The sequence below is a fragment of the Lipotes vexillifer genome, unplaced genomic scaffold (assembly GCF_000442215.2).
Source record: "Lipotes vexillifer unplaced genomic scaffold, Lipotes_vexillifer_v1.1 scaffold311, whole genome shotgun sequence".
NCBI classification, from domain to species: Eukaryota; Metazoa; Chordata; class Mammalia; order Artiodactyla; family Lipotidae; genus Lipotes; species Lipotes vexillifer.
The window spans coordinates 6,500,769-6,525,730 of NW_006791012.1; the positions used below are offsets into that span (position 1 = coordinate 6,500,769).

Here is a 24,962-nt window from a genome sequence, read left to right on the forward strand (position 1 = left end):
TACTACTAAATGGTTTAGCACGGAAGTTGTGGCTAAATGTTTCCTCACAAAACATCTTATTGGTTTTGAAAAACAGGAAGTCACAAAAGAAAAACCAACATGTCTTTATAAAATGCCAAAATTCAGTCTCAAAAAAGGAGAGATAACCATGTATGAGACTCTACTAAGCATATAAATTATCTCCCCAAAAATTACTGTTTAAAAAAAGAAAACACTCTTGAGAATTTCTATTTAAGTTCCAGGAAAGGAAAACAGTGGTATTAATGAAGTAAGCAGAACAATAAAACTTTCCTAAAGACACATGCCAGATTCCAACAGTCCTCAAGGATTAGGTCCCTCCGTGATTTATCATCAAATATGAAAGGATCTCAATTATACGAGTAAAACACTGATGTTCTTCCCTTTGGACATGAAATGTTCACCTCAGAGTTTTCTGTGTACTTTTATAACTGAATTCATGTTTTATTCTTGCAAAAATTTTATTTCTGTTGAAGAAAAACATTCACTACAAGAAAGGTATTTAGGTCACTAGTGCATAGCCATTTTCTCTAGCTTTACATATTTCCATAAATATATACTGCCTTAGTTACTTCTCTATTACTTTGGCTTCCTCATATCCCAAAGGCATTATATATTGTGGTTAATAAGAAAAAAAATTTAATGCATGCACTTGGCTGCCAATTGTCAAATACACTTTTTGGACCAAAGAAAGAAGTAATGCAGACAAACTGAGCAGGAGAGAGAAATTTAAATAGAGAGGGAAAGACAGAAAAAACGTACCACATCTAGTGTCTGAATAAATAGTCCCCAAGCACTTCACAAATTACGGCAAGTAGAAGTAATATGCCAACATATGCTGAATTCTCACTGTAAAAATTTAATACCAAGCTATATTAACATTTCAAATCAGAGTAGTTGGCACCTTTAACACAGTGGTTCTCAACCTTGGAATAATACTGAAATCACCAGTTTTTAGTTGTTGTGTGTTCTTTTTTTTTTTGGCCACGCCGCGTGGCATGCAGGATCTTAGTTCCCCGACCAGGGATCGAACCCGTGCCCCCTGCAGTAGAAGCATGGAGTCTTAACCACTGGAACACCAGGTAAGTCCCCCCACCCTTGTTTTTTTTTTTAAATCACCAGTTTTAAAGAATACTGATGCCCAGGTCCCATCCCCACAGATTCTTACTTAATTGGTCTGAAGTATGTCCAGAGCATGAAAATTTTTAAAGCTCCAAAAGTGATTCTTATGTGTAGCCATGATTGAGAACCACTGATTTAAAATGACATAAATTGAAGACAGTAATTTAGTTGTTGGGGTACATGGACACACACACCCCAGAGTTCAAAAAACTTGGTCATTCTTCTTAGAAGCAACCTCTTAATATCCTAGAATCATTAATTCTCTCACAAGCTCATCCAATGACAGCAGTGTAAAAATAACTTTGCCTTTGTTTCCTATACGTGTTCTAAAAACTGGTAAGTTGATTTAGTAGAGTATTTCATAAATAACATTCACCCAGAAGCTGACAGAAGTACTAACCAAGGATCACAAAAATATTTCCGGTAGGATCTGGGTTGTATATTTATTTTACTGCCAGCCTAGGTTCTATTACAGTTTACTTTCTTTACAACTTTTCTTGATTTAAGAATATATTTGCGTTCAAAGGATTTTGTGGGTTAAAGTGCATTTTCAATCATTTTCACAGTGACCATTTTCTTCACAACTTTGAAGTAATGTACAATAAACTGCATATCTAAAGCATGCAATTTCATAAGTTTTGACATACATATATTTACATCCATAAAACAGCTGCCACAATGAACATAAACATTTTTTTCACACTTAAAAATTTTCACGCACCCCTCTGTAATCTAATCTATCCCTCCTTCTACTCTTATGCCCAGGCATCTGCTTTCTGTCACTATAGATTACATTGCATTTTCTATGATTTGATATGAGTAGAATCATACATTATGTTAAAAAAAGTTTTTATCTGGCTTACTTCACTCAGCAAATGATTTTGAGATTAAACCATTTTGTTACGTATATCAAAAGTTCTTTCCTTCTTATTGCTGAGTGATATTCCTATCAATGCTCATGATTACTGCACTGTATAACCAACATGTTTTATAACCAACATGTTTTCTTGGCATAGACTATTGTGAGAAGCTAACAAAAGCTCCTAGATGTTGGTATCAATGGTTTTTGGAAAAACTAAGTCTGGTGATCCCCATTTTATTTTATTTTTTTAAATTTATTTATTTATCTATCTATCTATCTATCTATCTATCTATCTATTTATTTATGGCTGCATTGGGTCTTTGTTGCTGCGCTCGGGCTTTCTCTAGTTGCAGAGAGTGGGGGCTACTCTTCGTTGTGGTGGATGGGCCTCTCACTGTGGTGGCTTCTCTTGTTGCAGAGCACAGACTCTAGGCATGCGGGCTTCAGTAGCTGTGGCTCGCGGGCTCTAGAGCACAGACTCAGTAACTGTGGAGCACGGGCTTAGTTACTACACGGCATGTGGGATTTTCCCGGACCAGGGCTCGAACCCGTGTCCCCTGCATTGGCAGGCAGATTCCTAACCACTGCGCCACCAGGGAAGCCCCGATCCCCATTTTAGTTCTCACTTTACCACTTATCAGCTATGTCTGAAGCAAGTCACTTCTCTGTCACATACACCTTCTCTGGAAAATGAGGATATACCACTCACCTATGTAATTCACCTTAGATGAGTACTTAAGGACTCTCTGACTTCTAAGACCTATTGATTCTATTGAAATAGGTAAACCTTCTAGAAAGACAGGAGTGCCCATCTGTTTATATACTGTCTGTGGCTGCTTTTGAGCTGCACCAAGAATGATGAGTACTTGTGACAGAAACTGTATAGCTGTCAAGCATAAAGTATCTGTCCTCTCAAAAAAAAGTTTACCAACTTGTTCTAAATAATCATGAAATGTTCCTGAAGCTAGCTAAACAATCATGTGTAGTGATGTTTAGATTTACTGACTGACAAAAACACATTCTACTGTTCTAAAAAAAAATGTTTTTTCTTGTTACTTTAGCTAAAAAAATGAAAGAAAAACCATAGGAACTTAAAAACAGATTTTTAAGGGCTTCCCTGGTGGTGCAGTGGTTGGGGGGTCCGCCTGCCAATGCGGGGGACACGGGTTCGTGCCCCGGTCCGGGAGGGTCCCGCGTGCCGTGGGGCGGCTGGGCCTGTGGGCCATGGCCGCTGGGCCTGCAAGTCCGGGGCCTGTGCTCCGCAATGGGAGAGGCCACGGCAGTGAGAGGCCCGCATACCGCAAAAAAAAAAAAAAAAATAGATTTATAAAATCCCTGTGTCAGTACCCAATATATTCAGAGGGTATATAAGTTACTAAAATCAAAAGGCACATTATAAACCCCAGTTCAAAAAATATTAGGAAAATATTGAGTTAAAGAAATACTATAATAGTTTTCTAGGAAAGTCAAAGTAGATATGTATCTTTTCATATTCCTGCCCAAATGATAAATACTTGACAAAATCACTACTGCCAGAATAAAAAATGAACAGCCTATAAAAATGGCTGGTGAAACTTAGATATCCAAGAATACTTTCTGCACCTTTCTGTCAGATTTTTGGTCTAGGAATAATAGGAGGAAGGCTGTATAACACAGTGGTTAAGAAAATGGACTTTAGGATCAGAGAAACCAAAGTCAGTAAAGGCAATTAGCACTACTGTAAAATAACTGAATAAAAGGTCCTCAAAATATATTTTGAAAAAGAACAATTTTTAAAAAGGAATTATCTTTTAAATTAAAATTAAAGTCATTAGGGAACTACAAATACTGGGAAAACCCTAAGAAACTCAAGAAGGGATTATGTGAGGAAACCTGCCAGCTAAAATAATGCACTCATCATTAGAAGAAAAGATATAAATTTCTATTATAGGATGTAATAGAATCACTTATTTGATTATTTATCTGAAAATAAATCTGGTTAGCTAATTCAGTGATCTGGGTTTTCTCTTCCTAATTACAAGTTGCTGCTTTTTTCCCCCCAAAAGACATATACCAGGTCATTAAAAGTCTGATCTGGGGCTTCCCTGGTGGCCCAGTGCTTGGGAGTCCGCCTGCCGATGCAGGAGACGCGGGTTCGTGCCCCGTTTCGGGGGGATCCCGCGTGCCGCGGAGCGGCTGGGCCCGTGAGCCGTGGCCGCTGAGCCTGCGCGTCCGGAGCCTGTGCTCCGCAAATGGGAGAGGCCACAACAGTGAGAGGCCCGCATAACGCAAGGAAAAAAAAAAAAAAAAAAAGTCTGATCTGGCAGTCATCTGGAGTACAAACTGAAGACTTCAAAGAAAAACCATGTAGATGTCTGCTATAACGACACTGGAAACTGCAAGGAAAGCAGTACTGTTTTGTAAATGATCAAGATCAATTAAAAACAATTTGTAGGCTCAAGGACAGAAATAGTATACTTTAGGGTCTTTAGGAACAACACAATGTTGTAATTAAAATACATTGCTGGGACTTCCCTGGTGGTGCAGTGGTTAAGAATCCACCTGCCAGTGCAGGGGACATGGGTTTGAGCCCTGGTCCAGGAAGATCCCACATGCCGCAGAGCCACTGAGCCTGCGAGCCACAACTACTGAAGCCCGCATGCCTAGCGCCCGTGCTCCGCAACGAGAAGCCACCGCAATGAGAAGCCTGCACACCGCAACGAAGAGTAGCCCCCGCTCACCACAATTAGAAAAAGCCTGCATGCAGCAATGAAGAGCCAATGCAGCCAAAAATAAATAAATAAAAATAAACAAATTTATTTAAAAAAATACATTGCCTCCTATACCTGAATGCCTATAAAGATGAGTTTTGTGAGATAGGTTTGTTCTATGTTGTTTAATCTCAATTCCTGGTCTTTACTTAGCACCTTTATCATTGCCTTGGAAATTCTGACCAAACGCCACGAACTCAGATCTAACCAAAAGGAAACAGTGGCCAACTTCTGTGCAATCACCTTATTAACCCACTTTGTTCTTTTGAGATAGCTGCCGGAGGCTGGTTTTCAGACTCTATCCACAGTTGGGAACATCCAAACTTTCAGATGATTCTATCTTTGAAAAGGGATTCTGAAAACCAGAATCTTTTCCTGTTATCATTATCTCTGCAAACAAAGACTGTTACATAAAATCATTCTGAATGTATGGCTAATACGTAATGGAAAAATACAGTTTACAAAGGGAAACTGAAATTGAACTCACCTGCCCACTTTTCCCTATTTCCAGCTCCATTATGGCAACAGGAGTGTGCATTTGAGCTGAGTGTCTTGACTGTGATTTGCCATCAACTCTCCAGCTCAAGCCCCGAAGCCCACTGTCCCAGCGGCTCTGGTTCATGAGGCTCTCTCGGATTTTTGTCTTATGGCTCTTCCAGAATTTGGAAATGACAGCAGCTTGATCAGATGTGATCCCACCTTGCTTTTTGGTTTGAGCAGTCAAGAATGCCTCCAGCTGGTTGAAATCCATGTCTGCAGATGCAATAGACTATAATGACAGAAAAAATAACAGATATGAATTTGGTAGATAACTAGAAAAAGATGCATCTTAACTACAGATCACATTTTGAGTGATTCTTAATCACTGAATAAGCTTTCAAAAAGGGTCATCAAAAGACAGTAATGAGAATAAGCACTTCATAAATACAAAAATATTCCCTTTGAAAATACTGAATATCAGAAAAGCTATTGTGAAAAATTCCATGTTGGGAATTCCCTGGCGGTCCAGTGGACAAGACTCCATGCTCTCACTGCCGAGGGCCCAGGTTCAATCCACAGTAGGGGAACTAAGATCCCACAAGCCACGAGACATGGCCAAAAAAAAAAATCCGTGTCACTCAAATTCTCTATCAATAACTAGAATCTATAAATATCCAGTTCCATGATGAGGAAATAATAAAATATAAATAAAATTAAAATGTAAAAATAATAAAACAAGAGAATAAAATGAATTAGTGCTCTGATGAAATCTTACATAATTTCACAGTGCCTTATAGCCAGGCTTGGTTTGATATACTATAACTGGGTAATGCCTTGTCCATACGAAGTACTAAGTAAATTTTGTTAAGTGAATGAATTAGTTTAGTTTTATACCCATCTTCAACCAAACAGCCAATAATACTACAATATCCAATAATACTACTCTGAAACTGTATACTACTTTATTCTTTTCCATAAATTTTCAAACCTTAATTGCCATTGCTGTTCTGAGAACAGTAAGCAGCTAAACTGAAGCGGGGAAATCATCAAAGGGCTGGGGCAATGGAGTCCTGAATAGGTCAGTGATGGTTAATGATTTGGTCTCAGAACAAGCTTTCCCCTGCCTGGCCATGAGGATTGATATGAGCTCCAAACCACAATATCATAGTACGTCCTTTCTCTGGGCACAGTGATTGATCCAAATTAATCTCCCAATTTAGGAGGAGAAGTGGTCTTGCCTCCTGAGGTCATGGTACCAGAAGAACATGAGACTGGAGGGCTGCAGACAGACATCTTTGATCTTTTGGCAAAAGCCTGATTGCAATAAAATAGAATGAAGCCAAGCAGAGATGAGAGTGGGTTCTAATGGAGTGATACCCTGTTCTGTAATCCCCAAGGCCTTGGTTCCTGCAGACCTTTCTTCAACTCTGTATGTTATCTCGGCATCTTTTCCACCTGTAGGCACCAAAAACTCCCATTTACTATTCAAGATGGTTTAAGCTGTATTCCTATCATTTGGAACCAAGAGTCCTGCCTACACTTGAGCAGTAGCAGTGAGAACAGAGGAATGTAAAGGTAGACAGTGTACAGGTGGAGTATAGGTAGAATAGGTGGAACGGAGGCTGAAAGACAAACATGCTGTCTTTCATTCCTCCATTAATATGAAAAAGTTGTACGATAAATATTACAACACAGATTAAAGATATTTCACATTACAATTCAACAAATGTTTACTGAATATCTGCCTATTTACCAGGTAGGAGGACCCAAAATCTCTGGCTATGCCACTCAATAGAAACATTAATTTGTATAATATAATTAAATAAAATTATTTCTACCGGCACTTTGCTTCACACTATCATATCACATCACAACACAGGTGATGTGTATCATTCTTTTCCTCAAAGCATATTAAGAAATCTATTCTGATTTAACTTCACTTGTGACAGAAGTTATTTTGGTTGGGTTCCAGTCAATAATATCTTGAACTGGGGTCAATTCATCCAAAAAAGGTGTTACTGTCTCTGTAACATATTCTTCTTTTTACTTGCCCAACTCTTTAAAAATGTAAAAATCATTCTTAGCTAATGGGCTATACAAAAATAGTGTGTCCTGCAGGATGTAGTTTGCCAACCCCTGCTCAAGAACATCCTACAAAACAAACTGACACATGTCCTACATGACTTGGCAATGTCCCATCTAATATTATGTGGAATCTGTTTATAATTACCTGGGCCTAGAAATTAATCTTTTTCTTTTTACATAAAAAATTATTTTTGGCACAGTTTTAATAAGCTCTAAATTTTCCAGGAATGCAACTAATACAGCTTGTATCAATACTTTGGTTTGGTCAGAACTTTACAAATAGGTTGTTGAGCATTTTGGAAAATCTCATTACCAGTGGCAATACCATTCACATTTTGATTTCTGAACTACCAAAACAACACATCTATATATGTCTGCATTTACTGCTGCACATTCACAGTTATTCTACACATAGGTGCAAGTATTTGATTAATTCATTACATGTTCTAATGCAGTAATGCTTCAACATTTACATTGTTAAATATATATTTTAAATTACTGTATTATTTTATTTTCCTTATAACTTTCCTTTATATTACATGTATGTCATATTATTAGAAATTATACATGTTAATTTTATTATATGTGAATTATAATTATACATGCATTTCATTTAAGGTTAATAAAGGAACTGTATGGTCAGACCACTCAAGATGGGTGTTCTCTTGCTCTCTGTACATCCCCTGCCTGACCAGTGCCTGCTTCACCCATACCCTACAATATGACTGACCTTCCTACAAACTTGCCCCAGACCCCAGCTAGTGACTGTTCTTCTGTTCTTATCAAAAGGGCAGTGAGGGGTGTGCCCCTCTGCTGGTTTCCCTGGTAACTAATGAGCCAACCTGGCGAAATTCCCCCTATAACTGGTAATCTCCCTTCCACCCAGGAGCAAAGCCTGCCACCATGTCCTGCCTGCTGTCTGTCACACATGGTGGGGTGTTGCTCCAGGACCTTGCTTCAGATGTGTAAGCTCCCCCATCCATTAAATTAACCCTGATGTCTCTGTCGCTGACTCTGAGCTCTTTCTTCGGTCTTGAAGCTGGGCAAGTGCAGGCCTTGTAGGCCTGCAGAGTGCAGCCCAACAGGGACACTGGAAAATATGTACTATAAAAAGGAAACCCTGGGTCTGATAGATTTGCGAGCCACTGAGGATCAAGTCCAAACCCAACACAACAGGCCCTTCAAAATGTGAGCTGACTTATAAGCAGATAGGCTAGAGGGTCTTTGGAGAAAGAGAACCAAGAATGGCTCTCTTGACATAAGAGAACCCATTTAGGCCTAAGCCATTTTGTGATCTAAGCCTGGCTGCCATGCTTGCCCTTGAACAGATCTCAGTAATTAATGATCTTAAGGGAGGGAATGCAGAAACTAGGGAGGAGCAGTCAAGAAACAACAGTGCAGCCTTGGGGCAGGGTCCTGGTTCCTCAAGGGATATACATAACATATCTTTGAGTTCTGCAGGAACTAAGGCCCCCACCAGGTGGAGGATGGAATGAAGATGTTGATAGTCTAGACTTTAATCAACTAAAGCTTGGACTCTGCCAACCTTTGTCCCAATTCTATGTTGAATTCTCCTCTGCTCAAGCCCCCTCATGAATATACATGTACCCTTAGTTTAAAACTTCCCCAATTTTGCTGTTCAGGAAGACACTGCTTTGAGAAAGATCCCCAGTGTTCTCCTTACTTGCTGCAAGTAATAAATCCTTCCTTCTCTCGATCTCTGGCTTGGTTGTGGCTATTGGCTCAATGCCCACCACTCTCGGGCAAACCCAGTTTTCTGGTAACATTATCCTCCTATCTTATTTTACTCCCTGCCTCCCACACTTGCCACTCAAACAGCACTAACTTGTTCATAATGCCCCTGCTACCAATCCCAATATGTTAGCTGCTTCTTTCTATGTGCCTCTGTTCACGCTATTCTAACTGCCTGAAATGTCCTTTCATCACCACCTTCACCAGATTAACTTCTATTCACCATTCAATACTCAGTTCAAGCATGACTCCCCCAATATTCCTCCTCCCCTAGTAAGGTAAGGGTGCCTCTCTATTCCAAAAATGCCCTAATATCTCTATCATAGCACTTACCTCAATGTAATGAAGCTTTCTGTTTACAAGTGTATTTCACCCAACAGACTTTAATCTTTGACAGAGTCTAATTTATATATCTCTGCAAATATAGGATCTAACACAACTTTTTGAATTTATGTTCTAATAAGCACGACTGTATCAACAACTTTTTAAACCAAAAGTAATAAATGTTGCAGATTAAGTCTAGAAGTATCTACAGTTACCAACTCCTTGCTCTACAAAATCTTACCATGTATATCACAAACTATAAACTCCGAGATGAAGTAGAAAATAATCCCATGGTGTTGATATCTGTTTGCCTAATCTAGCCTTGCAAATTAGCAAGGGGCTCAGAGCTAAAGGATATTTAGGCTAGGAAATCAGGAGAAAGGAAGAATCTGATTGAAAGATAAAAATGCAAACCATCATATTAATGTTATTGATAATGTTGTGCTGCTAGAATATAATCATAGAACAACCCCACATGATGTGGCTGCTGGTGGGCAGCTTGGAGAAACCACTGGTCACCTAGTCAACACAGATCAGCAATATGCTAAAAATGTATTTGACAGAACTATGATGATCCAATTACAACTTTTAAATGTTAAAAATTAATAATTATCAGTTTGAAACTGAAATTTCAAATGAACAAAAAAAGTGAGGTAGTAAGAGACAGGAAAACAAGAAATATAAAAACATGCCAAGTTGTTCTGTCTATTTCAGAGAAAAGAAACAGACTGATATGTATGCAGTTCCAATCAAAATCCTAGTTAAGATTTTTTGTAGGTATAGACAAAATTATTGTACAATTTAAATGGAAAGGCAAAGGAAGTGGAGTAGATAAAACAATTTTGAATAAGAACAATAAAGTGGGAGGAATTGATCTTCTGCATTTCAAGATTTAATTCACCACTACAGTAATCAAGATTCTGTGATATCTGCAGAGAGACAGATACATAGACCAATGGAATACACAGACCAATAAAAAACACAGAAACAGACCCCCACAAAATGGGCAACTCATCTTTGACAAAGGTGCAAAAGCAATTCAATGAAGGAAAGAAAGAACATTTTCAGCAAAAAGTACTCAAGCAAGTAGATATCCATAGGTTAAAAAAGAGAACCTCAACCTTAGTCTCATAACATATAAAAGTAAATTTTAAGTGGATCACGGGCTTGGATATAATGAAAAACTGTAAATCTTAGAAAGAAAAAGAAAGACAATCTTTGGGATCTAGGACTAATCAAAGCATTCTTAGACTTGACACCAAAAGCATGATCCATAAAAGCAAAAACTGTTAATTCGACCTCATCAAAATTAACTTTCACCATGTGCAAAAAACCCTGTGAAGGGGATAAAGACATACTTCAAATTGGGAGAAAATATTTCAAGCCACATATCTAACCAAGGACTAGTATCTAGAATATATAAAGAACTTTCAGGGACTTCCCTGGAGGGCCAGCGGTTAAGACTGCATGCTTACAGTGCAGTGGGCGTGGGTTCCATCCCTGGTCGGGGAACTCTTTAAGATCCCGCATGCCAAACGGTGCGGCCAAAAGATAAAAGAAAAAAGAACTTTCAAAATGCGATATTAAAAAATAAACAATCCCATTAGAAACTGGATAAAACATATGAGAGATATTTCACCAGAGCAGATATACAGATGGTAAATAAGTACAATGAAAAATGCTAAACATCATTAGCCATCAGAGAAATGCAAATTAAAACCACAATGAGATGTCACTATACACATATCAGAATGGCTAAAATGTAAAAATAGTGACAAGACAGGATACAGAGACTCTGGATCACTCATACATTGTTGGTGGGAATGTAAAATGGCACACCCACACTGCAAAACATTTTGGCAATTTATTAGAAAACTAAACATGCAACTTCCATACGACCCAGCAATAGCATTTCTGGGCATTTATCCCAGAGAAAGGAGAACTTACGCCCATACAAAAAGCTATACACAAATGTTTACGGCAGCTTTATTTGTAATAGCCAAAAATTAGAAACAAACCAGACATCCTTCAACTGGTGAATGGTTAAATAAACTGTGGTATATCCATACCATGGACTATTTCTCTACAATAAAAAGGAAACGGGCCATTGATACTACAACTTGCATAAATTCTCAGAGAATTACGCTGAGTGAAAAAACCCAATCAGGAAAAGTTACACATTGTACTATTCCATTTATATCATATACTTGAAATGGCAAAATTACAGAAATGGAAGACAGATTAGTAGTTGCTAGAGATTAAGGAAGGGGTGGGGGCTCTTTGAGGAATATGTGGTTGGAGCTGCAGCTGAGCTCGGGTCCACCCGCTCCTGCTCTTGACTTGCCACTGTTTTTTCTCACCCAGGAACAAGTCAGTCAGGGAGGTACATCACAACCATGGCTTTGAAAGGTACCAGAAAGATACCCGTGGAACCAGAGGCGGCAATTTCACCTAATTAGAATCACCCTATCCAGTCACAATGTAAAACCTCTGGAAAAGGTTTGTGTAGACTTGATGAAAGGTGCAAAGGAAAAGAATCTTAAAATGAAAAGACCAGTTTGGAGGCCTACCAGGACTCTGAGAATCACTACAAGAAAAACGCCTGCTGACAGATTTGGTCTCTTTTTCAGATGAGGATATACAAGAAACTCATTGACTTGAACAGTCTTTCTGAGATTGTTAAGCAGATTACTTCCATCAGTATTTAGCCGGGAGTCGAGGCTGAATCACTACTGCAGATGCTTAAATCAACTATTTTAATAAATTGATTATCAGTTGTTTAAAGGGGGAAAAAAAGGAAGGAGCAAGGGTGGGTGGGAGGAAAGTAGATGTGGCTATAAAACTGCAACATGAGGATCTTAGTGGTGATGGAAAGTTCTGTATCTTGACTGTACCAATGTTAATATAGTGGTTGTGATATTATACTACAGTTTTGCAGTACGTTATCATTAGGGGGGATCAATAAAAAATACAATGGTATCTCTTTGTATTATTTCTTACAGCTGCATGTGAATCTACAATTATCTCTAAATAAAAATCTTAATTAAAAAAAGAAACCTACATCAGGCCTATTTCTTGCTCTATATATAAGTTCTTTAAGAGGGCAGAGACCTTGCCTCTCTTGTTTAATATTTAACCCCTGGAGCCTCGCACAGTGACTGGCATATAGTGGGTGATCAGCAAATATATACTGAATGAGTGAATAGTTGGATGAGCATGAAATCTGGAATCCCCCCCGCAAAAAACTAGTACTGTACTCACTTGATCTTGGGAAAGTCATTTAGTCTTGTTGTACCTCAATTTCCCCATTTATAATATGTAGATATAATATAGAATATGGTTATTTTAAAACTTGGCTCCAAAATTCTTTGACTCTTCTCCCACAAAGAGCTAAGGGTCTATGTCCTATTCCCTAGAATATGGGCTGTGTGAGTGTTTGATCATGGCAATTCCAACTATATGACATTCTGGAAAAGTCAAAACTATGGAGACAGTAAAAAGATCAGTGGTTGCCAGGAGTTCAGAGGGAGGAAGGGAAAGATGAATAGGTGGAACACAAGGGATTTTTCAGGCAGTGAAACAATTCTGTATAGTGTACAAAATCTGATACTAAATGGTGGACACACATAACTAAACATTTGTGTAGAAAGAATATACAAACAGAATGTACAAGACAAAGAGTGAATTCTAATGTAAACTGTGGATTTTAGTTAATAATGTAATCAACACAGGCTCCTCAACTGTAACAAATGTACCACACTAATGCAAGATGTTCATAATAGGGGAAATTGCTTGGGAGCAGAGAGCAAGGGAGTATATGTTAACTCTCTGTACTTTCCATTCAATTCTTATGTAAACCAAAAACCATTCTTAAAATAAAGTCTATTAAAAAAACCCAAAAACTAGTGATAGATACAAAAACATGCATAAATTTCAGATATTATGCTGAATTTTAAAAGTTAGATACATCGAGCATATGCTGTATGATTCAATTTATGTTAGGTTCTAGAACAAGCAAAACTAATCTATGATAAAAGAAACCAGAAAAGTGGTTACCTAAGGCAGAGGTGGGGCTGACTGGGAAGAGGAATGAGGGAACTTTCTGTGGTGTTGATAGGATGATAAGATGATGATAGAAGTGTGGATTACACAGGTATATGCATTTCTCAAAAACTCAAACTGAATACTTAAGTACTATCATATAAATTATACTCAATTTTTTAAAAAGCAAAAAATAACTTCTTACAAAAAGGATACCATTTTTTAAAGTTAAAAATTCAAATTAAATACTGAGATTTTGTAAAGTATATAACTGACAGAAGAGTAGTATGCAGACTATATAAAGAACTCCTTGAAATCAAAAAGACCTACCAGCTAAAAATTTGACCAAAAATATGAGCAGACTATTCATAGAAAGGGAAACAATAATAAATCAATCAATAAAAATATGCTCAACATAACTAATAATAAAGAAAATGTAAACTAATACCATTTCCCTTCCATTAAACTGGCAAAAAGTAAAATGCCCCACAATATTAAAAACTGTTTCTTTACTTCCTCACCAGCAATTCTCATATACTGTTGTGGGAACAGAACATTTTTGAAGAGCAATTTTGCATTATCTGTCAAAATTTAAGATTTACGTATTCTAGAACTCAGCAACTCTTCTGCAATGGAAAAAACTTAGAGGGACTCTTATACCTATGCACTGGGAGTCCTATGCAGGAATGGTTATTGCAACAATGTTGGTAATAGTAACAAATTAGAATCAACTCCAATGTCCGGAACAACAACAACAAAAATGGTTAGTGACATTCAAACCGTGGACTAACACACAGTAAATGAATTAGAATTATATTTATCAACATGGATAAAGCACAAACACATAACGCTGAACAACAATAACAAAAAAGGCAACTGCACACAAATACATAAAGTATGATACTATTTATATGAAATTTTATAAGATAAAAAAATACTATAAATTTAAAATACGTATGTAGTAAAATGTAAAATTATGCATGAGATTGATAAACATCTAATGCAGGCCAGAGGTTACTTCAAAGGACAAGGAGAATGAAATCTGAGAGGCATATAGAGGGCTCTAGTAGTATCTACAATTTTTTTTAATGTTTTTAATAAAACTAACTTTAGAACAGAGGTACAGAAAACTTATGAAGATAGTACAGATTCAACATACCACACACTCAATTTCCTAGGCTATTAACATCTTATATTAGTAAAGTCACACTTGTGACAATTAGTGAATCAATACTGAAAACACTATTATTAACCATAGTCTATATGTTGTTCATATTTCCTTAGTTTTTACCTAATGTGCTTTTTATGTTCCAGGATCCCATCCAAGTTACACTACATTTAGTCATCATGTCTCCTTAAGTTTCCCTTGGCTATGACAGTTTCTCAAACTTTCCTTGTTTTTGATAACCTTGACAGTTTTGAGGAGTACTGGTCAGGTACTTTGTAGAATGTCCCTCAGTTTGGATATGCCTCATGTTTTTCTCATGGTTAGACTGGGGTTATAGGTTTTGGGAGAAAGACCAGAGGTGAATTGCCATTCTCATCATACCACATCAAGGGTACATGCTATCAACATGGCTTACCACTGCTAATGGAAACTAGCTGAGGTAGTGTTTTTCAGGTTTCTCCACTGTAAAATAACTCTTTTCTCCCCCTTTTCTATAATCTACTCTTTGTTGGGAAGTCACCATAAGCAGCCCACACTTAAAGAATAGGAAGTTATGCTCCACCTCCTTGGAGGCAAAGTATCTATATAAATTATTTGGAATTCTTCTGTGTAGGTCAATAATGTTTTAAAATACCCAAAAAAGAAAGAAACAATAAAGATCAGAGCAGAAGTAAATGAAATAGAGACTAAAACAACAACAACAACAACAAAAAACAAAAAGATCAGTGAAACTAGGAGCTAGTTCTTTGAAAAGATATACAAAATTGATAAACCTTTAGCCAGACTCATCAGGAAAGAAAAGAGAGAGGGCCTAAATAAATAAAATCAGAAATGAACAAGGAGAAGTTACAAAGGATCATAAGAGATTACAACAAATAAGTATATACCAATAAAATGAACAACTTAGAAAAAATGGATAAAGTCCTAGAAATGTATAATCTCCCAAGACTGAATTAGGGAAAAATATAAAATATGTACAGACCAATTACCAGTAATGAAATTGAATCAGTAATTAAAAAACAAAAACAAAACAAGCAAAAAAACTCCCAATAAACAAAAGTCTACGACCAGAAGCCTTCATAGGTGAAATCTACTAAACATTCAAAGAAGAGTTAATGCCTATCCTCAAACTATTCCAAAATAGACTGAAGAGGAAGGAATGATTCTGAACTCATTCTCTGAGGCCAGCATCACCCTGATACAAAACCAGACAAAGACACTGCAAAAAAAGAGAAAATTACAGGCCAGTATCACTGATAAACATAGATGCAAAAATTCTCAACAAATATTAGCAAACCAAATTCAACAATACATTTAAAGGATCATACATCATGATCAAGTGGGATTTATGCCAGGGATGCAAGTATGGTTCAAATCCGAAAATCAATTAATGTGATACACCACATTAACAAATTGGAGAATAAAAATCCTATGATCATCTCAATAGATGCATAAAAAGCTTTTGACAAAATTCAACATCCATTTATGATAAAAACTCTCAACAAACTGGGTACAGAGGGAACATACCTCAACATAATAAAAGTCACATGTGGCAAACCTGCAGCTAACATTATACTCAACGGTGAAAAGCTGAAAGCATTTCCTCTAAGATCAGGAACAAGACAAGGATGCCCACTCTCGTCACTGTTATTCAACATTGTACTGGAAGTCCCAGCCACAGAAATCAAACAAGAACAAAAAATAAAAGGAATCCGAATTAGAAGGGAAGAAGTAAAAGTGTCACTATTTGCAGATGATATACTATATATAGAAAATCCTAAAGATACCACCAAAAAACTATTAGAACTAATAACTTAATTCAGTAAGTTGCAGGATACAAAATTAGCATACAGAAATCTGTTGCATTTCTATACACTAACAGAGAACTATCAGAAGAGAAATTTTAAAAATAATATCATTTACAGAAGAATAAGACACCTAGGAACAAATCTAACTAAGGAAGTAAATGACCTGTACTCGAAAAACTATGACACTAATGAAAGAAACCAAAGACGACACAGACAAGTGGAAAGATATACTGTGCTCACAAGTTGGAAGAATTAACGTTGCTAAAGTGACCATATTACCCAAGGCAATTTAAGATGCAATGCAATACCTACCAAAATGCCAACAGCAGGGACTTCCCTGGTGGTGCAGTGGTTAAGAATCTGCCTGCCAATGCAAGGGACACGGGTTCGAGCCCTGATCTGGGAAGATCCCACATGCCGTGGCGCAACTAAGCCCATGCGCCACAACTACTGAGCCTGCGCTCTAGAGCCCGTGTGCCACAACTACTGAAGTCCGCACACTCTAGAGCCCGTGCTCCACAACAAGAGAAGCCATCGCAATAAGCCCGTGCACCACAATGAAGAGTAGCCCCCACTCACCGCAACTAGAGAAAGCCTGTGAGCAGCAACAAAGACCCAACACAGCCAAAAAAAAAAAAAAAAAAGTATTTTTCACAGAACTAGAACAAATAATTCTGAAATTTATTCTAAAAGGCCACCTACTGAGAGAAGAGAAGGTGTTTTCAAACATATATCTGGTAAGCAGTTAATATCCAAAATATACAAAGAATTCATACAACTCAATATCAAAAAAAATTTTTTTTAATGGGCAGAAGACCTAAACAGACATTTTGCCAAAGACATACAGATGGCCAACAGACACATGAAAAGATGCTCAACATCACTAATAATCAGGGAAATGCAAATCAAAGCCACAATAAGATATCACCTCACAGCTGTCAGAATGGCTATTATCAAAAGTCAACCAATAATAAACGTTGGCAAGGACATGGAGAAAAGGGAACCCTCGTGCACTGTTAGTGGGAATATAAATGGGTACAGCCGCTACGGAAAACAGTATGGAGATTCCCCAAAAAATTAAAAATAGAACTACCATACAAGAATCATTAATCTCTCTAATTTTACTCCATATCAAAAGAGAAAAGCAAACTTGCTAGTCTAATATAATAAATATAAATTAATGTGAAAAATCTTGGTTCTTATGACCAAGAATAAATACTGGGGACATAATTTCAACAACCCAAAAGTACTATTTCTTAAGAGTGTAACAAATATAAGTGATAAATCAATGCAATCTATAATAACTTGTAGCTCTTTTTAATCAACTTGATAAAATATTGTCAAAGATAACTAATAAACTTCTAGGATAAGTATCTTATTGACTCAAATATAAGATGACCTTGAATTTAGGTAATTCTATTTTTCTAAGAAAGAAACAAAGTTTAATTGTAAGAAATATTCTTTATCATGGTCAGTACTGCTAGTAACTCATATATATATAATTAAAAAGAAAAAAACAAGCAGAAAATTCTCATCCACAAATAATATACTTACCATCAATCTCATCCTGCTTGGAAATAACCGTCTTTTTCTAGTTATACTATATGTGGGGTTTTTAATATTGTAAGAAAAAATATATTGCTGGAATATGCCAAGGCAGTTGTTTGAATAGATAGCTATTTCTTTAGTAAGTTATATCCAAGGAGAAAGAATGATTAGGAATTAAGCAAGATAATGCATGAGATATAAATATTTGCTTCTCCAACCCCTTAATGGGAACAGTAATTAAGAATTTCAGAAAGTTATTCACTCCCCTAATTTCCATTAAGTAAGTGAACTGGAACACATCATGCAGATTTAAATCCATCATTTCTGAAGAAAACAGACTGACAAGCATAGAGGCAAACCAAGAACTAACAATAGTTCAACCTCCAAAGAAATTACTCATGGTAACCAAAAACAAATCTTTACTTGTCAACAGTTCTGTGAAGTTTCCAAGAATATGCTATGCCATAATGTGCACACATTCCCTTAGTTAAGCCTATAAACTACAGAATGCTACCAGCTGTCAATACAAAGAAATTAAGACCTTGAGAAAGCAAAAGCAATTTGCCTCTAGTGACTATTAATATTAGCTTGTTAGTAAAGGGTAATAAAGAGAATGTTTTTTCTTCTGATTTATTTCACCAGAATATTTTCTGACAAAAATATATATTTACACAATTAAAGATCAAATACCAGGTCAAAAGATCTTAGTTGCATTTCTATAGCCTCTTGGAATAAAAAAATCATATGATGAGCTAAAGCAAGTGAAACTGTCCAAAAAATGGTTTAGGTAAACTAGTGTTTTCTAATGCTCTTAAAAGTTTTCTTGTTTTGTTTTTTTTTTTTTGTATTTATTTATTTATTTTATTTATTTGGTTGCACCAGGTCCTAGTTGTGGCAGGCGGGCTCCTTAGTTGTGGCATGTGAACTCTCAGTTGCAGCATGCATGTGGGATCTAGTTCCCTGGCCAGGGATAAAACCCGGGCCCCCTGCACTGGGAGCATGGAGTCTTATCCACTGTCCCACCAAGGAAGTCCTCAGTTTTCTTGTTTTAAAAAAACTAAATATTTCCCTTGAAATTGCTTATGATATTATTTTAAGTAGAACATAGTCCAAAACATAAGCAGAAATAGTCCAAAAGAAAAGCAACTCAGTTTTTGTGTGTTTTTTGTTGTTGTTGTTGTTGTTTTAATTTATTTGGCTGTGCCGGGTCTTAGTTGCTGCACACGGGATCTTCGTTGCAGCTTGTGTGCAGGATCTTCGTTGCAGCATGCATGTGGGATCCAGTTCCCTAACCAGGGATCGAACCCAGTCCCCCTGCATTGGAAGCACAGAGTCTTAACCACTGGACCACCTGGGAAGTCCCGCAACTCAGTTTTGCCTTTTATTTACCTTCAGTAAATTTGTAAAACCTGGTTTACTGTACTTACAGTTAGAAAATGGTTTTGCTGTTTGAAACATTTCTCTGGGCTTTAGTTTCCCTAAAATTAAATGAAGGGGATTTGCTAAATGATGTCTATGTACTCCGTCCCCAGTATTAACATTCCATGTTGCTGTATCTATACACTGAGCTACACAAAATTGCCAGTATGCAACTGTTTTTGACTTACAAAAATGGTAATTTGAAGTGGTTCAACCTTGCTAAATTTCCATAGCTTTAGTCCCTCCTATAAACTATCTTTGGTATAACTCAGCTTTTGTATTCTTTTTTTTTTTTTTTTGGAAGTGTAGTTGATTTACAATATTGCGTTAGTTTCAGGTTACAGCAAAGCGATTTGGTTATACATATATATGTATATATCTGCATTTTTTTCACTTCTCATTATAGGTTATTACAAGATATTGAATATAGTTCCCTGTGCTATAGAGTAAATCCTTGTTGTTTATCTATTTTATATAATAGGTAGTGTGAGCTTTTGTATTCTTTTTTTTTTTTTTTTTTAGCTTTTGTATTCTTAAAGTAGACCAAAATGATGAAAGCTGGCTCTCAATTCCATTCAGGATTGAATGTACTTTATTAGAAAATTTTTGTAAGGCCTATTTTATCCCTGAAGAAAAAGTAGATAATCTGATATGGAAACCCTCCTATGTTACTACTTCACAATTCAATTTTGAATATTTGCAGAATTTGTTCTAGCCCACTCAGCTTTGACTCCACTTGTTATCACCATATAATCTTCATCACCGAGTTTCAACCACCTTCCTATCAGGCCCTGTCCTAAGCTCTCAAAAAAGATGAATAACATGAACGTGACTTTGAAGAGCATACAGTCTGGTGTGTAACCAAAAGCACAATGCAGCATCCTTGGCTTTCCTCATTTGCCAGGAAATCTAGAGCAGTACTACCCAAAGTACAGTCTGCAGATCAATGCCAGTCCACAAACTTCATTACAAGTCCACTATGTGGTGGCTGTAGAGACTGAGAGTAAACATTCAGAAACTTTTGTGGCAATGTGACAGTATTTTTATGTTGATTATTCTAACAAAATAATTGAACCTTATATTTTTACGTATTTTATGTGAGAGACTGAAAATTCTAAAAACACAACACACACACACACACATACACGCACGCACACACACACACACACACACACACACACTACAAATCTGGTCCTCAACAGATATCATTTAAGAAGCACTGGTGTTGAGAAGTCTATTGTTTTTGCAATTTAGGTCAGCTGCATTTTAAAGTAAAAACACTCATCTCATATCACACTTCAACAACTAATAGCTAATTGGTCCCATTTCCACTATAATAAAAATCCTGGCTACATTTAAACAGGGGAAAAAAAGGTTACCAAGAAGAAAATAAGGTGCTGGCTATGGACAACTTGGAAAGATTAAGTCAAAGCTAAAACTAAGAAAAGAGAAAAATGCTATTACTTTTCACTGGGGAGAAAGGAAAATATTTCAAGTTGACAGCAAATTTTATAAATCACTGTTGTCTATGCCTGATCCTTCTTACAGGGGAAAAAAAAAAGCTATAATCATTTGAACTTCTCAACTTACACAATTCAGAATTGAAAATTACCAATAGAAGGAAACTTCAGCAAAAAGAAGAGCTATGGAGTGGATAGGAGAATTTATTCCTCTCGCATCTGTGTAATTAGTCCTGTTTCTTGCCACCTGTGATAAAATAATGAAGTCTCTGTTTATCTGATGTCTCCATGCCTGGGAAGTTACTGGAGCCTTTGTAAACAAAATACAACCATGTTTCATTTGGCACAGGTAAACACAGAAGTGCAATCAAATCATATTTCAAAGGCAAATTCATATTTCCCATTACTAGATTTAATACGCAACTGACTAGCATGTCTGTTGAGTACTACTGCCATATTCTGCATTCTAATTTAACAAATTTACACATTAAAAAAGAAACTAATTTGGTTTCATAAGACAAAAATTTGGCCAATGACAGACTCACCTAGAGTATCTCTGGACACATTCCAAAGTTCAGTGACTTACACAACTACTATGTAACAGTCACTGTACCAGGAACTTTCCAGTTTGCTGGCTGCTTTAACATCCAATTAAGGGCAGACAGGTGAAAAGTTAACCAAGCCCCAAATCTGGTGATAGAAAGCTAGGTGGGAGTGAGAAAAAATAAAAGTATACACTCTAACAGAGTGATGAATCTGGTTAAATATATTCATATCAGGTAGCAGCACACCAGTGATAACTGAAGCTCGAACATCAACAATTTAAAAACAGCTTCTAAACAATAAATAAATAAATAAATAAATAAAATAAATAAAAATAGCCTCAAACAATTGGGAAGTGTTGGGTATACAGCAGTTAGTCATCGTGCTCTAACAATTTTTTTTTTTAAGTGTAAAGGTTTTTTTTTTTTAATTATGTGTTAACACAGACAAAGTTATTTAAGTCAATACATTTTTAAGGAATTTCACATGCTCTGATTCTTTCCACTGCCAATCACCTTAGTTCCTCCAAACTCATAATCTTCAAGATAAAATAGCCCTTTCAAAAAGAAGTTATAAGTCAGCCCACAATTCTTTTAGTTAGGCTTCTTTGATCTCCAATAAAATATGGACACACTTCAAAATTCCCCACCTGTAATCTTTGGGATCCAATTTCCTCAAGCGATTTACTTTAGGACCATGTTTAGGGTCAGGAGATGGATCGGCCTGGTTCTGAATTTGATACCCTCTAAAAATGTATTAGGTTCAAATCATATTCACTCCCAAGCCATCACACCCTAGAACAGTACAGATCATTGGGATATGCCAATACCTAAGATAAAATTTGTTAGGTTTTTTTTCATAGTTTACTTGGCATGTGCTCTGACAAATTTTTTTTTTTTTTTTTTTTTTTTTCCCTTGCGTTATGCGGGCCTCTCACTGTTGTGGCCTCTCCCATTTGCGGAGCACAGGCTCCGGACGCGCAGGCTCAGTGGCCGTGGCTCACGGGCCCAGCCGCTCCGCGGCATGTGGGATCTTCCCGAAACGGGGCACGAACCCGCGTCTCCTGCATCGGCAGGCGGACTCTCAAGCACTGCGCCACCAGGGAAGCCCTCTGACAAATTTTAATCATGTGTTCTAGGAGGTATGCTTAGCTAGTAAGCATACCTACCCAACTTCCCAGAATTTTCAGGGCAGCTTCATGGAACTTGTTTCCTTAAGGATATCAAACCTTGATATTTCAATAAAGGTAAATACTTATTTACCCTTTTGTATGTTTGAAAATTCTTAGAAAAGTTTTTTTTAAGGCAAAAAAAATAAAATACTGAGGGAAAAAAAGGCAAAGGAGTCTCATGCGAGAAGGGTAGCTGAACTTTGAAGCTCCAACTCCTGTCCTTGAGATTTATCGTGCCCTTAAAGATAACTCAACCCCTTGCAGCAGCCATTTTTTTCACATTTAGTAACTACTCTGGTGGATTTTTAAACATCTATCCCTAACTCAGATTACATTTTTTTTTTCAAGATCTTTCTTAGCCATTTATAAGATTTCACATACTTTAGTCAGCATTGGTCAGTTGATCACCAAATATTTATTAAGTGTTCACAAAACTCAACACCATGTTGAAATACCTGCTCACACTATGTTTACAGTTTAGTAGGGAGACTACTGATCACATCTATAATTTTCTCTATTGAAGTAGTTTCGGCTCTGGTTTTTGAAATAGCCCACTTGGTAGCTAGGCCTAGAAGATAAATCACACTGCTAATCTAGACAGTCTTCTCCGTTAAATAAGATATGTAATTTATCAGAAATTGTCAGCTTGAAATTACAGAAATTAACAATAGTTCAGCACATTTTACATGAAATTTTATTTCCATGTTTATGCTTCCATATTAATAAAAACCTGACCACAGTAATTTTAGAATTTTTAATTATATTCATCTACAGCAAAATACATACACCTGCTATTCTAAATATTCACAAAACAGTTATTTATATATCAAACACTCTAAAGTCAACTAGCTAAAAAAATAAAATTCAGGTAATAATAGGTATAGAAAAACTCAATCTCTCAACTGTTTATCACAAACACAAAACTGAAAAATATAACAAAGAAGATGGCAGAAATAATAGAAAATAGTAAGAAACGAGTGTTAGGACTTCTGGGTATATAGATTTCTCTGGTACAGCTAAGAAGCAATTCCCACTGTAGAACTCCAGAAAGACAAAGAAATGGAAAGCACTAGGTACTTCTGAGTGAAAGAGAAGTTGGAAACCAAAGAACTGGTTGAAAATCTGCTTACTTAACCCAACTACTACCCCATCACTTCCCTTGGTGAAAGAGCGTGGGTTTCCATTCTATGGAGTAAACTAGAGGGCTCTGGACTCAAGGACTCGAGGCACAGCTCAAGGTAAGGGATTCATTCTGAAAACTGGAAGATAACTCATTCTGAAAACTGGGAGATAAAGTGTAGGTCTACTTACTGAATGATGGGCTACCTAGTCCCCTTCCACCTTCGACCCTGCAATGCAATTGGGACATGAATGACCCAGAGTTGAGCCAGTTTTCGTAAGTTAGGGCAAAATCCTTCACAAAGAGGATACCACCTCAGAAACCAGCCATGGAGCTAAGGGATTCCAAGCCACCCATACTTATGACCAAGTGGCTATAAATTTGGGGTTCCAACTACCCCGTTAAGCTCAATAATTTAGCAGAACAAAGCCGCAAAACTCAGAAAAACACTACACTTACAATTACAGTATTATTATAGCAAAAAAGTACATAAATCAGGATCAGCCAAAATAAGATATGCATAGGGCAAAGTCTGAGAGGGTCCTGAATGCAAAGTTTCCATGTCCCCTCCCCAGAGGGTCAGGATGCATCACCCTCCTGGCACATCAATGCATAACAACACACAGAGTATTGTTTGCCAGAAAAACACACCCAGGGTAAAAATTCCAGTTTTTATTGGGGTTTCATTACATAGGCATGACTTTGTTTGTCTGTTTTGCTACTGAGTTGTATAAATGTTTTGTATATTTTGGATATTAGCCCCTTATCAGAAATATGATTTGCAATTATTTCCTCCCATTCAGTAGGTGGCATTTTCATTTTGTTGATGGTTTCCTTTGCTGTGAAGAAGCATTTTACTTTAATGTAGTCCCACTTACTTATTTTTGCTTTTGTTGCTTTTGCTTTTGGTGTCAGATTCAAAATATTATGGCCAAGACCTATGTCAAGGAGCTTACCGCTTATGTTTTCTTCTAGGACTTTTATGGTTTCAGGTCTTATGTTCAAGTCTTTAATCCATTTTGAGTTAATTTTTGTGTATGGTGTAAGATAGTGATCCAGTTTCCTTCTTTTGCATCTGGCTGTCCAATTTTCCCAATACCATTTATGGAAGAAACTGTACTTTCCCCATTGTATATTCTAGCCTTCTTTGTGGTAAATTAATTGATCATATATGTTTGGGTTTATTTCTGGACTCTCTATTCTGTTCTGTTGATCTATGTGTCTGTTTTTATGCCAAAACCATACTGTTTTTTGTTTGTTTTGTTTTAGTTTTTGTTTTTGTTTCGGTACG

The 24,962-nt window shown here is 36.8% G+C and overlaps 1 protein-coding gene and 1 pseudogene across 1 annotated transcript in view; one reads left to right on the forward strand and one right to left on the reverse strand.

Moving 5' to 3' along the window:
• Positions 1-24,962, reverse strand: part of COMMD1 (copper metabolism domain containing 1) — a 158,032-nt gene that overhangs the window by 79,991 nt on the left and 53,079 nt on the right. Inside the window, exon 2 of the mRNA XM_007464130.1 lies at positions 5,240-5,521. Coding sequence (XP_007464192.1) covers positions 5,240-5,521 — 282 coding nt within the window. The remainder of the gene's footprint in view (positions 1-5,239; positions 5,522-24,962) is intronic.
• On the forward strand, positions 11,790-12,161 carry LOC103084723 (40S ribosomal protein S20 pseudogene; annotated as a pseudogene).